The 16,587-nt window shown below is 37.9% G+C and overlaps 1 protein-coding gene across 1 annotated transcript; it reads left to right on the top strand.

Moving 5' to 3' along the window:
* Window positions 11,266–12,761, top strand: LOC109228743. The gene is made up of 2 exons (XM_019393934.1): window positions 11,266–11,450; window positions 11,881–12,761. Exon 2 carries the CDS (start codon window positions 12,007–12,009, stop codon window positions 12,595–12,597), a length of 591 nt encoding a protein of 196 aa, XP_019249479.1. The 5' UTR covers window positions 11,266–11,450; window positions 11,881–12,006; the 3' UTR covers window positions 12,598–12,761.

The raw sequence follows: 16,587 nt of genomic DNA, 5'->3' as shown, positions 1-16,587 counted from the left end.
TCCTTAAATATAAGACATACACTACCAAACACATATTCCAGAGATCATATTTTCAACGTAACACTATCAAATCAAATGCCCTTTGAGAAATCTATTATTTACCAAGATATATTGATGATAATTGAATCAAATAGTGATGAATAATTTAAGGACTCAATTAAAAATATATTATTTTTAACACGAAATGGATTCTTACGCTTAACAAAAGAAGACTACCAATCAAACTAGAATGTAAAGGTAAAGAACTATACTAAAAGAGCAAACTATTAACATTTACCATTAAATTTTTGAAACTTTGTATAAAAATATACATATATATAGGTGTAATAATAAATTTGAAATAGCTACTCCTATAGTCGGTTTGGTTCGATTTTTTTTCGGTTTTCTTTTTCCTGATTAAAACTAAAACCAAACCAAATTTGATCGGTTTTTAAAATTCAAAACCAAAACCAAACCAAACCAAAAAGTATCGGTTTTTTTGGCCGGTTTGATTTGGTTTTCGATTTGGTTCTGTTTTTCGGGTTTTTATGAACACCCCTAGTTGTAGGCATATAAATTTTACTGGAATTAAATCCGTAAAATAATTTAGACTTTATTTTAAATTCAAGATATATTAGTTCAAATAAACTTATTGGACTAATATAATTGAATTAATTATATAATTTAATATATATGGATTAAATAAATAAGTCTTAATCCATTGGGCTTGCCCATTTAATCGGGCTAAAGTAATGAGCCCACTACATTAAGCCCAAGATGTCATCTTCCTAGAGGCCCAGTTTGGTGCCACGTGTTAAATGACGTGGCACACCAAGTCAAACAAAAGAGCCAATAGGATCGTGCCACGTGTCTAAATGACAATGCATATCAAGCTAAATTAAAAAGCCAATGAAATCGCGCCACGTATGCAAGTGGCATGTTCTGACCAATCAAATGCGGTCTTGTTACACTTCAATATGATTGGTCGGAAAGAGTTTGTTCTTATCATAACTCTTCTCTCCCACAACTATAAATAGGGGTATATAACTCAGAAAAGATACCAGAAGTTATAACAAGAAGCAAGAGAGAGCTCATAGATAAAACGCCGCAAATTTCTCTACAAGTATCAAGTTCAAGCTCAAGAACGAAGAACAAATCAAGATTCAAGGAGTACGAGTTCAAATCAAAGTTCGTTCTAGTGAATTCAAGATCATCGTCCGTGACAACGAATATAGGTTCAAGATCAAGCTCAAAGGCCCTTGAATTTATATTTGAAAAGTAGTTTAGAGGAACCATAGAGATTGTAACACTCAAATATTTGAAATAAAATACTACGATTGTTGCAATATTTTTCGATCTCGAATATATTCTTGATGCAAATTTATTGTCTACAAATTATGGCATGCCCGGTGGGACAATCTCTACCTCTCATCTCAACTTTTCAATCACCAAAGTTCAAGAACATTGAAATGGCTTAAAAAAAAATCAACTCCAGTTCAACTTCCACCAAGGCTACTAATTCTAGGTTCTATGCTAATGTGGAAAGCATCCTCGATGTTACCTTTGGAAGCTTTGGATCAGTTACGAGGAGCAAAGCAAGCTTTGTAGGACAACAAGCACCCCAAGTGCCGTCCGCATCAACCCCTGGTTTCAGATCTTCATCCTCAAAATGAGCAAGATCTTCCATAAACGCACCCGAAGGAGGAAGCGATGTTGCTAAAAGGATCAAGAAAACTCTTGCTCTGCTTGACCTCTCCGGATCCAAGCACTCTAATATAAAGGAAGATGATGATGCTTTAAGTGATGGATCCTCCCCACTTACAGCACATAGCGTGAGCCAATCGAGGATCAATCTGTGTGACAATCCATGCTACTCTCCATCGTCCACGACAATCATGCAACCCATGGTGACAAACACTTCATCTATGGAGGAGTAGTTGGCAAACTTGACGGAAGCAATCGTTGACTTGACCGAGTGCATGCAAAATCAAGATGCTAGAATCGACAAGCTAACAGATATGATGGGAATCTTGATAGAAGAAGAATCCACCCACGCACCTGGCAAGCTCCCAGAAGTTCCAGAGAGTGATTCTCCCCCAAGACAAGTAACATCCGCTAAGGCTATCCTTGTCTCATCTGAAAGGATGATTCCAATCGCTCAACTGAAGGAGTTCATTGAAGTAATCACTAAGAACAAGTATGAAGTTGTTGCAAGTCCTCCCTTACATATACAAAGCCGTACACTGCAAGGGTCGATATGTTGAAGATGTCTGCTGGCTATCAACCTCCAAAGTTTCAACAGTGTGACGGTAAAGGTAATCCAAAGCAACATGTGGCGCACTTCGTTGAGACGTGCAACAATGCTGGGACTTATGGAGATTACCTCGTCAAGCAGTTTGTCCGCTCGCTAAAAGGAAATGCTTTTGACTGGTACACAGACCTCGAGGCTGGATCTATTGATAGCTGGAATCAACTAGAGCAAGAGTTCCTCAATCGCTTTTATAGCACGAGACATACTATGAGTATGATAGAACTTACAAATATTCGTCAACGAAAGGGTGAACCAGTTATCGACTTTATCAATCGTTGAAGGAATACAAGCCTCAACTGCAAAGAGAGGCTTAGTGAAGCTTCTGGCATAGAGATGTGCATCCAAGGCATGCATTGGGACACCGCTACATCTTGCAAGGTATCAAGCCTAGCACATTTGAAGAACATTCGACTCGTGCCCACGACATGGAGTTAAACATGGCCTCCCTTGGAAATAAAAGGATGCCTATCTATGAGCCTCGCAAAGGGAACAACAACTAAGAAGTCAGGAAATGGAGCAAGTTTGTACCCAATTCTGAAAACAAAGAAGCTATGAATGTCAACACATCACCTGTGAAGTTCACAACGAAGGGGAGCAAGAAGCAGAGTACGAAATCCACTTCTTTTCAAGATAAAAAAAGTGGGAAGTTGACTCTAAAAGAAATGCAAGAGAAGGAGTACCCATTTCTAGATTCTGATGTGCCAGCAATTTTTGAAGAACTCCTCAAGTTAAATCTCATTGAGCTTCCGGAGATGAAGCGGCCAGATGAAGCTGGTAAAACGAATGACCCAAATTATTGCAAATACCATCGACTTGTGAGCCACCCTCTAAAGAAGTGCTTTGTCTTCAAGGACAAAGTTATAGACTTGGATCGTGAAAAGAAGATGAAAAAGCAAGCGCAAACCAAGTCTCTATCACCTTTGGCATGTGGTTTTAAAGAAAGTAATATGACAAATTATTGGAGAACAACAAAGTTGAAGTCGATCAACCTGATGATGATGAAGGTTAGACGTTGGTGACTCGTCGTTGGCGCCATAAAAGGAGCCCATGAAAAGAATCGATAGAACAACCAACAAGGAAAATGATGGTAAATAGACCAATGAAATAGAATCCAGTTAGGCGTTTCAAGAAAGCAAAAGTGGAGGTGCACTATCCTCAAAAGCCACGACATCCAGTGACCTCGGAGGATTTCTTGCCATGTTGGTTCCGCATGAAGATTTTCCGTGATGGTATTGAGGCCTCTTGTTGCAATGCTGATAAAGGGGAAGAAAAGAGTGATAACCGTTGGCACCATCTTCAGAAAAGCTCATCGAGTCTATCCTAAAGAACTTAACGCGTGCGAGAAAAAAGTTACGTTCACAGATGACGATTTTATACTAGGTGTCACTCTTCATAACCGCCCATTGTACCTGGTTGGATATATGCTTGATGAAAGGATAAATCGAATTTTGGTTGATGGAGGATCCTCAGTGAACATCTTTCCGATTCGCACTACGAAAGAACTTGGTATTCCCACGAACGAACTCTCGGAAAGTCGTGTGATGATCCAAGGATTCAACCAAAGGGGGAAAGAGCCATAGGTGCGATCAAGTTGGGGATCACCATTGTAGATATGCAATCAAGTGCATGGATGCATGTGATCGATGCAAAGACTTCATACAACGTCTTTCTTGGAAGGCCTTGGATACAAGAGAATAAAGTGGTTCCATCTACCTACCATCAATGTTTGAAATACTACGAGGATAAAGTCGAGAAGAAGATAGTTGGTGATGACGAGTCATTCACCGAGGCTGAGTCAGACTTCGCCGATGCAAAGTTCTACTTGAAGAACTTCATTATGAAGGAGCTAAAAATTGATGATGTCATGAAAAGCAAGAATGACGAGCCCACAACTAAAAGAGCTGTGGTGACTACTGGTAAAGCCAAAGCTATTACTAAAGAGGTACAACCTAACGTGAATAAATTTTATAGAGGGGATATTATGTCTTACGACAAGAAAGTAACTCCTGCGTTCCAATATGTCCCTATAAAGAAGAAAGATGAATATGAATCATCTAATATCCAAACTAACATGCTAAAGGGGTTAACTCTTCCGGCCAAACGAATTGAGGCAGTAATGTTGTCCTCAACGCCTCTTGCAAGGTTTGTGGCCCAAAATCATTTTCAGAATGTGGTGCTCCCTACAAAGCGTACAGATGGATGTTTTGATCCCATTGCTTACAAGTTATTTGTAAAGGCTAGATATAATCCCAATGAGCCGTCAAAGTTAGGGAAGCTCCCATCAGAAGCTGCTACGAGGCAACCACGTGAAGGTTTGGGATACAAGCAACCGTCACCAGTGCGCATCTCCATAAGAAGGCCGAGCAACAATTATATCACTGTGGAAAACCAACTGCGAGGACTTCCGTATTTTAGAGATTGGGTCCATTAAAGAAGGGGAACAAGTTCCAGAGAAATTACCGAAATACAAGTCATGGTTCCTTCTAGAATGAGGTGACAAACAAAAGTCATGGTTTCGTGGGATGAGGTACTAAAGGTGAAGCCATACACTGTGGTCTACACTAAAGAACGTGATGAAGGAGAAGAAAGTGTGGGTTCTTCGTATCATGTTACTGCACAAGGCGAGCACAGTGTTTTATCTCTAATGGAGGATGGCGAGAAATTGGAGGATGTTTCACCATGTTATCACATATCCTTCAACGATGGGGACCCTCAAGAAGATGAAGATGCAAAGGATGCTCCGCCTGAACTTAAAGAAGGGGTAAAGGCAACAATTGGCGCTTTGAGAAAAAAAACCTTGGCACCGACGAAGAACTGAGGCCCACTTATCTAAGTGCTTTACTAGCAGTCGACGAAGAAAACACTTATATTGAGTTACTCAAGGAGTTCAGGGATGTATTTTCTTGGAGTTACAAAGAGATGCCTGAATTGGACCCGAAAGTAGCCGTCCATCACCTTACAGTCAATGATGGTGCTCATCCAATTAAACAAGATCAAAGGCTCTTTAGGCCGGACTTGGTTCCCTTGATTGAAATCGAAGTTAACAAACTCATCGAAGTTGGCTTTATTCGTAAAGTTAAATACCCAACATGGGTTTTAAGTATTGTCCTTGTAAGGAAGAAAAATGGCCAGATTCGAGTGTGCGTTGACTTCATGGATCTCAATAATGCGTGTCCAAAAGATGAATTCCTGCTTCCTATTCCAGAGCTGATGATCGATGCTACTACTGGGTACGAGGCAATGTCATCTATGGATGGTTCATCGGGCTATAACCGAATTCGCATAGCGCCAAAAGATGAAGAGCTTACTGCATTCCGTACCCCCAAGGGTATTTATTGCTACAAGGTAATGCCTTTTGGTTTGAAGAACACTGGTGCTACTTACCAAAGGGCTATGCAGAATATTTTTGATGAACTTTTCCACAAGAATGTCGAATGCTATGTTAACGACTTGGTGGTAAAATCAAGAGAGAAGAGCGGCCACTTGAAAGACTTGAGAATGGTGTTTGAGTTGCCTTGGAGGTACCAACTTAGGATGAATTCATTGAAATGTGCCATTGGAGTTACTTCTGGAAATTTCCTTGGTTTCATTGTCCGACATCGAGGAATCAAAATTGATCAAGCCAAAGTGGATGCCATTTTGAAAATGCCTGATCCTCGGAATATTCATGAATTAAAAAGTCTGTAAGGAAAGCTAGCATACCTTAGAAGATTTATCTTAAACCTAGCTAGGAGGTGCCAACCATTCAGTCGCCTAATGAAGAAAGGCATTCCTTTCAAGTGGGACCAAGCTTGTAGCAATGCCTTTGAAAGTATCAAAACTTAATTGATGAACCTCCAGTTTTGGCAGCCCCTATACTTGGAAACCCGCCGATACTATATATTTCAGCATAAGAAAGGTCTGTTGGAGCGCTGTTGGCCCAAGAAAATAATGAAGGGAAAGAAAACTCCCTTTACTACTTGAGCAGGATGATGACACCAAATAAGCTGAATTATTCGCCAATCGAAAAGTTATGTTTGGCGTTAGTCTTCTCAATCCAAAAGTTGAAGCACTACTTTCAAGCTCATGTCGTTCGTTTGGTTTCTAGAGCAAATCCCATCAAGTTCGTGATGTCAAAACCCGTCCTTAGTGATCGTCTAGCAAGGTGGTACCTCCAGTTTCAACAATTTGAAATTGTGTAAATCCCTCAAAAGGCTATAAAAAGACAAATTTTAGCGGACTTCTTGGCAGATTACCCTATACCTGATGATTGGGAGCTAACTGACGAACCACCTGATGAGAACGCAATGGTCATTAAAGTTCAACCTCCATGAAAGATGTACTTTGATGGTACTGCACATTGCGGAGGAGCTGGTGCTGGTGTAGTATTTGTCACTTCTCAAGGTGAAGTTCTGCCCTACTCTTTAATGTTGACGCAACTCTGCTCTAACAACGTTGCTGAGTATCAAGCACTAATACTTGGGCTTGAAATGGCTGTCGAAATGAAGCGGTTGAAATTGCAAGCCTTTGGTGACTCTCAGTTGGTGATCAACCAACTTTTAGGCAGTTACGAGGTCAAGAAACCTGAACTACGCCCATACCATGATTATGCTAAAAAATTAATATGGTGGGTCGGTGACGTGACTATTCAACATATGCCAAGGAAAGAAAACAAGAAGGATGATGCTTTAGCTGCCCTAGCTTCATCATTAACCCTACCTGATCAAGCACAAGTTACTGTCTGCCAAAAATGGGTAGTACCGCCGCCAAATGAGGTTGAAGGTGAAGAAAATGAACTCAAGCATCTTGTCGTTGTTTTTGAAGCTGAGAAAGAAGAATTACGACAAACCATTATCGACTACTTAAGATATGGGATACTTCCAGAAAATCCAAGGAGAAGGACTGAAATTCGTCGTCGTGTACCTCGCTTCCTTTACTACAAAGATACTATATACAGAAGGCCATTCGAGGGAGTACTCTTGCGATGCTTAGGGGAAGAAACACTCCAAGCTTTGCAAGAGGCACATTCTGAGTATGTGGGTCACACCAGTCTAGACCAAAGCTCCACTTCTATATAAAAAGGATGGGATATTATTGGCCAACGGTGGTAAAAGATTGCTTGGACTATGCTCGAAGATGCAAGGCTTGCCAATTCCATGCAAATTTTATTCATCAGCCTCCCGAAGTGTTGCACCCGACTGTTGCATCCTGGTCGTTTAATGCTTAGGGATTGGATGTTGTTGGACCACTATCAAAGTCCTCTGGTGGGCACCTATACATCTTGGCTGCAACTGACTACTTCTCAGAATGGGCCGAAGTTGTTGCTCTTAAGGAAGTAATGTAGTAAAATGTTGCAAGTTTCATCCGAGTAAACATAATCTATCCCTTTGGCATTCCTCGTTACATAATGAAGGATAATGGCAATCCATTCGACAATAGGTTGATAAACAAGATTTGTGATCTCTTTGGTTTCAAGCAACGTAACTCTTCTATGTACAATGCTCCCGCCAATGGTCTAGCTGAGGCATTCAACAAGACTCTATGAAACTTGTTAAAGAAAGTCGTCTCTAAATCCAAACGAGATTGGCATGACCATATGGAAGAGGCTTTGTGGGCATACATGACAACTCACCACACACCAATACAAGCGACCCCTAATTCACTTGTCTATGGAGTCGAAGCATTTTGCCACTTGAGCGTCAAATACCTTCATTATGATTAGCTATTCAAGAAGGGATCACTGATGAATAAAATGCTCGACTTCGATTAGAAGAGTTGGAGGCTCTTGATGAGAAGAGGTTGTAAGCTCAACATAGTCTTGAATGTTATCAGGCTCGATTGTCTCGCGCCTTCAATAAAAGAGTTTGACCAAGATCCTTTCAAGTAGGAGATCAAGTCTTTGCCATACGAAGACCTATTATTACTTCCCATAAATCTGTAGGGAAGTTCACTTCAAAATGGGATGGGCAAGTGGGGCTTACAAGTTGGTTGATGCAGATGGCATGAGAATCGACCCTATCAATGGCAAGTTTTAAAGAAGTATTATCCTTGAAGTTGCAACACTCCTTGACACACGAGCCTAAACTGCATGTTCCTACACTCCTGGGCCCTGGCCTGCATGAGTCTAAGTTGTGTACGACCCACTAAAAAAAGTGTTCGCTAGGTTGAAAACCTCGAAAGAGGAAGCCCAGGCAAAAGTTAGGATATTAAAAAAAGTTCACTAGGTTGAAAAACTCGAAAGAGGCGGCCTAGGCAAACGTTAGGACATAAAAAAAAATAAAAAATAAAAAAATCACCCATTCTGAACTACAGTATGACTTGATCCTTTTCATCGAGGTACGTAGGCAGCTTAGAGTTTCATTCTGAGTTCAGTCGCATAAGTTCAAAAGATACATATTGCCCCAATCGTTGTCCAAATGAAGTATGCTGGAAGTAATTCATTCAAGCAGCACTTGAAAGTCGGGCTGAAATATCATTCTTCTGTTGAATTTTGGATCTCATATGACTTAAAGGGGGCAAGCCTCTGTGGTAAATTGGTATCTTCAATGGAATGATTTTAATCTTTTAGGAGGCTACTAAGTATTTGCATTGAAGCCCGGAGAGTTACTATGTCTTCATATTCACTAAATCTTTAAGTCCTCCGGTCTTCAAGTTCGCCACTCTTCAAGTAGAAATATTTAAGTCCTCTAAGTCTCCAAGTTGAAGTCTTCGAGTCCATCGGTCTTCAAGTTGATGTCCTCAAGTTCGCCGGTCTTCATGTTGAAATATTTAAGCCATCCAAGTCTCCAAGTTGAAGTCTTCGAGTCCATCGGACTTCAAGTTGAAGTCGTCAAGTTCGCCGCTCTTCAAGTTGGAATATTTAATCCCTCCAAGTCTCCAAGGTGAAGTCTTCAAGTTGAAGTCTTCAAGTTCGCCTCTCTTCAAGTTGAAATATTTAAGCCATCCGAGTCTCCAAGTTGAATTCTTCAAGTCCGTCGGTCTTCAAGTCGAAGTCATCAAATTCGCCGGTCTTCAAGTTGAATTATTTAAGTCCTCCAAATCATCAAGTTGAAGTCTTCAAGCCTTCTAAATTTTCAAGTTGAAGTTTAAAAGTCCACCACTCTTCAAGTTAAAGTCTCCAAAGTCCGCCAAATCTTCAATGTTTGCCAAGTGTTCAAGTCGATGTCGTCAAGTTCACCAAGTCTTCGAGTTGAAACTTTCTAATTTTCCAATCTTAAGGTGGATATTTAAGTCCCTTTGCACCTTAAATTTGCCTCTTGGTGGGTTTATCCTTAAAAGGAACTATAACTTTCTAATCTTAAGGTGGACATGTAAGTCTCTTTGCACCTTAAGTTGGTCTCTTTATGAATTTTTCCTTCTATATGCTGCCATGGATTTGTCCTCCCATATGATGTTTATGGATTTCTCCATCTATTTGTTGCCATGAACTTGTACTTCGATATGCCGTATGAACCCTTTGCGTCCTGAAATGGCCTACGGTTTTTTTGGGCGGTGATGAGTATCCATCCCTTCACACCCTGAGAGTAATCTCTCCAATAGTCGGGCCACCTTGAGAGTAATTTCTCGGATACTCGGTCCATATTGAGAGTAATCTCTCTGATAGTCGGGTCACCTTGAGAGTAATCTCTCCGATAGTCGGGTCACCTTGAGAGTAATCTCTCTGATAGTCGGGCCACCTTGAGAGTAATATCTCCGATAGTCGGGTCATAATCTCTCTGATAGTCGGGCCACATTGAGAGTAATCTCTTCGATAGTCGGGTCACCTTGTATGGTGAATCTGAACATATTTTAATGCAGTTTATGATGTTTTACAATGGCGAGCTGTTATGACGCTTTATTGTTTACTATTGCTTAAGGTTTCTTCTTCTTCTTCTTATTTGCAAAATAGGTTCATTAGATTTATTGTTGTTTTGACAAATTGATCATTGAGGTTTGTTCCTGATCATATTTGGAGGTTATGTTTCAAATTTGAGCTCATTTGGACTAGATTTAGGTATTAAATCATATATTTGATTATTATAATTCGAAGAACAATTTTCTGTTCCTGGGCTATTTGCACTTCATGCCTATTTGGCCTTAAGTGCATAAAAACATTGGTTGCAATTCAGATCTTTTGGCCTTAAGTGCATCTGAAGTGCAATTTTTCACTTCAGATTTATTGGCCTTAAGTGTAGCAAAACGTTTGTTGCACTTCATACCTTTTGGCCTTAAGTGAATCTGAAGTGCAAATTTCACTTCAGACTTATTGGCCTTAAGTGTAGCAAAACGTTTGTTGAATGCTTCAGACCCTTTTGGTCTTAAGTGCATCTGAAGTGTAAATTTTCACTTCAGGCTTATTGGCCTTAAGTGAATGAAAACGTTTGTTGCACTTCAGACTTTTTGGTCTTAAGTGCATCTGAAGTGCAAATTTTCACTTCAGACTTATTGGCCTTAAGTGAATGAAAACGTTTGTTGCACTTCAGACTTTTTGGCCTTAAGTGCATCTGAAGTGCAATTTTTTACTTCAGACTTATTGGCCTTAAGCGAATGAAAACGTTTGTTGCACTTCATACTTTTTGGCCTTAAGTGCATATGAAGTGCAATTTTTCACTTCAAACTTATTGGCCTTAAGTGCATCTGAAGTGCAATGTTTCACTTCAAACTTATTAGCCTTAAGTGCATGAGACCATTGGTTGCACTTCATACCTATTTGGCCTTAAGTGCATTTGAAGTGTAATTTTTTCACGCCAGACTAATTTTTTTTTTAACTTCAGACCCGATAAATCTGAAGTTGATTGTAAAATTGGTACACTTGCAAACTTTTTGCAAAGTGGGTATAGGTTCAATTGTGACCCTAAAACCGGGTATAAATGTAAAAGCCCCACCGATGTGGGATAGTTGGAAATCAATGTGTAACTTTAAACGCAAAGTGGATCAGAATATTTTGTGGAATGTTGGTAAAGGGAATATCAATTTTTGGTTTGATAACTAGTCACCCATTGCCCCCCCCCCCCCTACAAGATGATTGAGGATGACTTAATTCAACAAAACATCATGATCAAGGAGATATATAATGATGGTCAGTGGAACTGGTCTTATTTCCAAGTTCAACCTCCTGATCAGATAAAGCTTCGTATCCCAATTACCATAATTTTAGATGATGGAACTGATGACACCCCTCACTGGATATGCTCCAATTCAGGTAAATTCTCTATCTCTACAACTTGGAACCTACTCAGACGTAAAAGACAGGTTAATCAATTTTACTCAAGAATTTGGCATAGGGACATTCCTTTCAAAGTGTCTTTCTTAACATGGAGAGCTGTGCACGACAGACTCTCTACTGATGATAAAATCTCCATGTTTGGTATCAATCTTCCTTCTAATTGCTCATGTTGCATAGGCCCTACCCTAAGCAACAGAAGTGAAACAACTGAACATCTCTTTTGCGATGGCCAGTATGCCCAGAAAATATGGAAATATTTTATTGGTCCTATTGGGATTAAGTATAACAATGTGACCATGAGAAGTCTTCTTCTTAATTGCTGGAACAAGAAGACTAGGAACTCAGCTACTAATTATATGCTAAAAATCCTTCCTTGCTTCATTTTGTGGGAATTATGGAGATCCAGGTGTAGCTCAAAGTATGGGATGGAGATGCCTTATTTTGCAAGATCTATCAAATTCATTTCCTTCAACTTATACAGAAGGTTAAATCTAACTTCAAGAACATCAAAGTTGGGGAACATTGGATTGATATGTGTAACCTTTGCAACATATCACTCAATGAAACCTTTTTCAGCATCGTTAAATGGATCAGATCATCCGCCCTCTTTGTTAAGCTCAATAGTGATAGCTCATGTATTAGAGGAAAATGTGGAGCTGGAGGAGTGGTTAGAGACAACAATGGAAAATTCATTATAGCCTGTGCAATTCCACTGGGGCAGGGCACTAGCAATTGGGCAGAAGCATGTGCCATGCTTTTTGGCATCAATTGGTTCATACAGAAGGGAACACCCCTTATCATTGGCGAGACATACTCCATCCTCATTCATAGTTGCATCTCCGGAACTTGGGCTACACTGTGGAGAATTTCCGACAAGATTAATGAACTCAAAATGCTGGAGGATAGCCATGATATTGTCACCCACCATTGCTTCAGAGAAGCAAACAAAGTTGCGGATAAACTGGCTGCTCTATGCCATATAAATGAAGAGGCGTGTATATACACTAACTTTAACTCTCTACCGCGTCAAGTTAAAGGTCTTCTCAATGCTGATAGATGGCACATGCCTACCTTTCGAGTCAAGAGGAGAAAACCAAGCGGGCTAATATATGAGCCTCCTTGAAGTAACATATCTCTCTTTGTTGTTTTGATTTAGAGAAGTAATGTTACCTGAATTTGTCGCAAACTTCAGATATATTTCTCACATCCTGTAATGAAGGAATGGATATACCTTCCTTCTCAAATGTACTCTCTTTACAAGTGGCAATAAATTTGTGACTCGTTTTAAAAAAAAAAAAAGAATTGCCAAATTCATATGGATTCTGTCAGCTCTTAACGGATGGTCAAAAACATTGGAAAGAAAATGGCATCTCCACTATACTGATAATAGTAGTCATTATCATGTAAAAATAGCACGGTATAACCAATTTTCGTACTGGTCAATCAAAAATAGCCAGCGTTTATCAAGTCAATGAAAAATAGCCACCGTTTTGCTGCAATAGAGACCGGTCCAGCATAATATACTGGAGTTCGGTGCACTTGTGTATGAACTCCAGCATATTATGCTGGACCGGTATACTTTGACGGCTCCAGTATAATATTCTGGAGACTGGAGCACTGGTGCTCCAAACTCCAGTATATTATACTGGACCAATATACTTGCTGGAACTCCAGTATATTATGCTGGAGTTCTAGAGTACTTATGCTGGAACTCCATCATATTATGCTGGAGTTCCAGCATACTATCTTGGAATTCCAGTATAATATGCTGGAGTTCAAGTATACTTATGCTGGAACTCCAGCATAATATACTGAAGTATTTTCCGGGTTTTGAACAGTGTTTTCGCTTAGATTTATCTTTACATAAAAAGTGGCTAAATTTCAATTACTTTTGAAATTGGGCTATTTTTGAACGACCAGTTGTAAATCTGGTTATTTTTAATTTTCTCCCCATTATCATCTCTCTTGGTAATTATAATGGTTGGAGTCACTTTGATATTTAAGTGTGGACCAAACTACTAACAGGCTATCAACGGACATGTAATCAATTATACATTGATCCACTATCTGTTTTGGCAAATAAAATTTACATATTATTATCAAGTTAATACTTCAAGTCTAGTCCTCAAAAAGTTTAAGGACCTTGACAAGCCTTGAAGTAGGGGGCATTTGCAGGCATATAAATTTTATTGGAATTAAATCCGTAAAATAATTTGGACTATATTTTAAATTCAAGATATATTAGTTCAAATAAACTTATTGGACTAATATAATGGAATTAATTATATAATTCAATATACATGGATTAAATAAATAAGTCTTAATCCATTGGGCTAGCCCATTTAATCGGGCCAAAGTGATGATCCCACTACATTAAGCCCAATATGTCATCTTCCTAGAGGCCCAATTTGGTGCCACGTATCAAATAACGTGGCACACCAAATCAAACAGAAGAGCCAATAGGATCGTGCGACGTGTCTAAATGACAAGGCATGCCAAGCTAAATTAAAAAGCCAAAAAAATCGCGCCATATATGCAAGCGACATGTTCTGGTCAATCAAATGCGGCCTTGTCACACTTCAATCTGATTGGTCGGAAAGAGTTTGTTTTTATCATAACTCTTCCCTCCCACAACTATAAATAGGGATCTTCATAACTCAAAAAATACACCAGAAGTTATAACAAGAAGCAAGAGAGAGCTCGTGGGTCAAACGCCGCAAATTTCTCTACAAGTTTCAAGCTTCAGGCAAGCAAGTTCAAGTTCAAGAAATCAAGTTCAAGCTCAAAAACAAAGAACAAATCAAGATTCAAGGAGTACGAGTTCAAATCAAAGTTCGTGCTAGTTGAATTCAAGATCATCATTCGTGACAACGAACATAGGTTCAAGATCAAGCTCAAAGGCCCTTGGATTTATATTGAAAAAGTAGAATCAGAGGAATCATAGAGATTGTAACACTCAAATATTAGGAATAAAATACTACGATTGTTGTAATATTTAATTTTTCGATCTCGAATATTTTCTTGATATTGTCTACAGATGTTAAACTAGATTTTTTTTGGTAACTAGAGCCTAGTAGAACTTATCTATTGACTTGAGCAACGAAATGGTCTCTTTTTTATTCCACCACTGATCTCTTTTTGAATTTTAGTAAATATCGTCACATTTAATTAAGGGGAATGGATGTGTAACTACAGCATTTATTAGGAAGTTATTAGATTCACTTCAAAGAATGAAATAGAAAATATCTAGTCGTGATGTAACTCTGTAATTTTTCATCAATCACAAGAAGGCAGTAAATCAATTTATGTTATAACCTCTTTCAAATATTGCCACTTCACGTGCAAATTCGTGACATGAAATATGAAACTTGTTATCTCTAACATATTGTCATCTATGCATTTGGAGCAAATTCATGACATGAAATACGGAACGTGTATGCATGTACGCACAATTTAACCACTTTTGAAATTTGGTCATATATTTCTTGAATCTCTTTTACAATGTTTTTCAAGTGAATATTTGAAATATGTAAAAAAAGATGTATTTTCTTTCAATATTATTGCTCATACTATAACAACAACAACCATAAGATGCACACAAACAAATCATATATTTGTTTCCACAAATCATCATTATCTTATTTTAATCACTATATATAGCTAATAAAACAACTTTTTGAGTTACATACAGGAGGCCAACCCGTGCATTATTTTTCTTTTGGTACAGCCCTCGTGCTCTGTCACTTGTCCCTTTTCTTCATCTTAATGGTTCTTTTCGCAAACAATATTATATACTTTCATCAGCATAAGTGGCAGTATATCATTGAAGATTCCAACGTAAACAACTGGCAAAAAATTGCTAAGTCAGTTGTTGACTCAATATGTGACAAAACATATAAAAGATGGTGTCTGCAATAATTAATAGGCGGTGGCCTACCCGTGAATGACATTATTCGTTTTTAAGGGGAAGACATATACTATCATATGAAAGCAAAAGACTAGTAATCGTTAAAGTATTATTGTACAAATGGACTATTGAGTAATCATTATAGTCTATGATCAAATTCACCGTTAAAGAAATGTGGGGGAATGGATGAGATTCTTCCCTTGATTAAAGATCACGCTTTTAATTTCTAGGAATGAAAAACTTTTTGGTACGGAATATTTTTCTTTTAATAGATCCTTTGCGGCATTAGTTAGGCTAGCAGGTACCGAATGAGTCAATTACTCAAATGGTCATTCAACCATCTCAAATTATCTCTTAAAGTCACTTTTCTTTCGTTTGTAGTAACAAAATCACTGAACTATGCATATTGCACTCAGAAGGTCACTCAACTAGATTTTCAAAATTTTGGATTGCCAAATACCTATTTTACCCTCTAAATTATAAACATTTGTCTTCTTTTTATTTTCTTATACTTTTTAATTTATATTATGGATTTGCCTATAGAATAAATAAATATTACTTATAATTAAAAAAATAAAAAGTATTTAAGCATCTATAATGCTAGAATAACAAAATAATGAGCATAGTAAAAAAATTAATTGGAATAATTTGTTCGTAATAATAATTTTAGTTTTAACAACAAAAATTTAAAAATTTCTTTCCACAATTCAGAATGAAAGATAATAAAGGTTGTAAAATATATATGTCATGCATGTGAGCACGTGATTTTTGCCACGCTTAAATTACTCATACAAAATTCCTTAGAATTATGATTTTTCTTTATTATTTGATTTTTAGAATCTAATTGCATGATTTCGTGTTTATTTGCATTTTGTGTGCATTTTTAGGGGTTATAAAAAATGAAAATTACAAAAAATAGCATACTTACATTTAGGACCTAATTCTAGATTTTTTTTATATTAATTAAACATCATTGAAAATAAAAGAGAAAATAACAAAAAAATAATCCTTTTATATCTTTTGTTCCTTTAATTTCACTTTCGTTTAATTCTCCTTTTAAAATTATGATCTAGTTAATTCTAGAAAATTTAATTAGTCTCATTTTAGAATTAAATTAGGTTTTTTAAATTTTGCATTTAATAAAATCCAAATTCAAATAATAAAGAAGAAAAGAGAAGAAAATAAACCAAATGAAATGGAAATGAA

Source organism: Nicotiana attenuata, chromosome 7, assembly GCF_001879085.1.
Source record: "Nicotiana attenuata strain UT chromosome 7, NIATTr2, whole genome shotgun sequence".
Classification (NCBI taxonomy): domain Eukaryota; kingdom Viridiplantae; phylum Streptophyta; class Magnoliopsida; order Solanales; family Solanaceae; genus Nicotiana; species Nicotiana attenuata.
The sequence above is the reverse complement of the archived record's forward strand: the minus strand, read 5'-3'. Positions and strand labels throughout refer to the sequence as shown.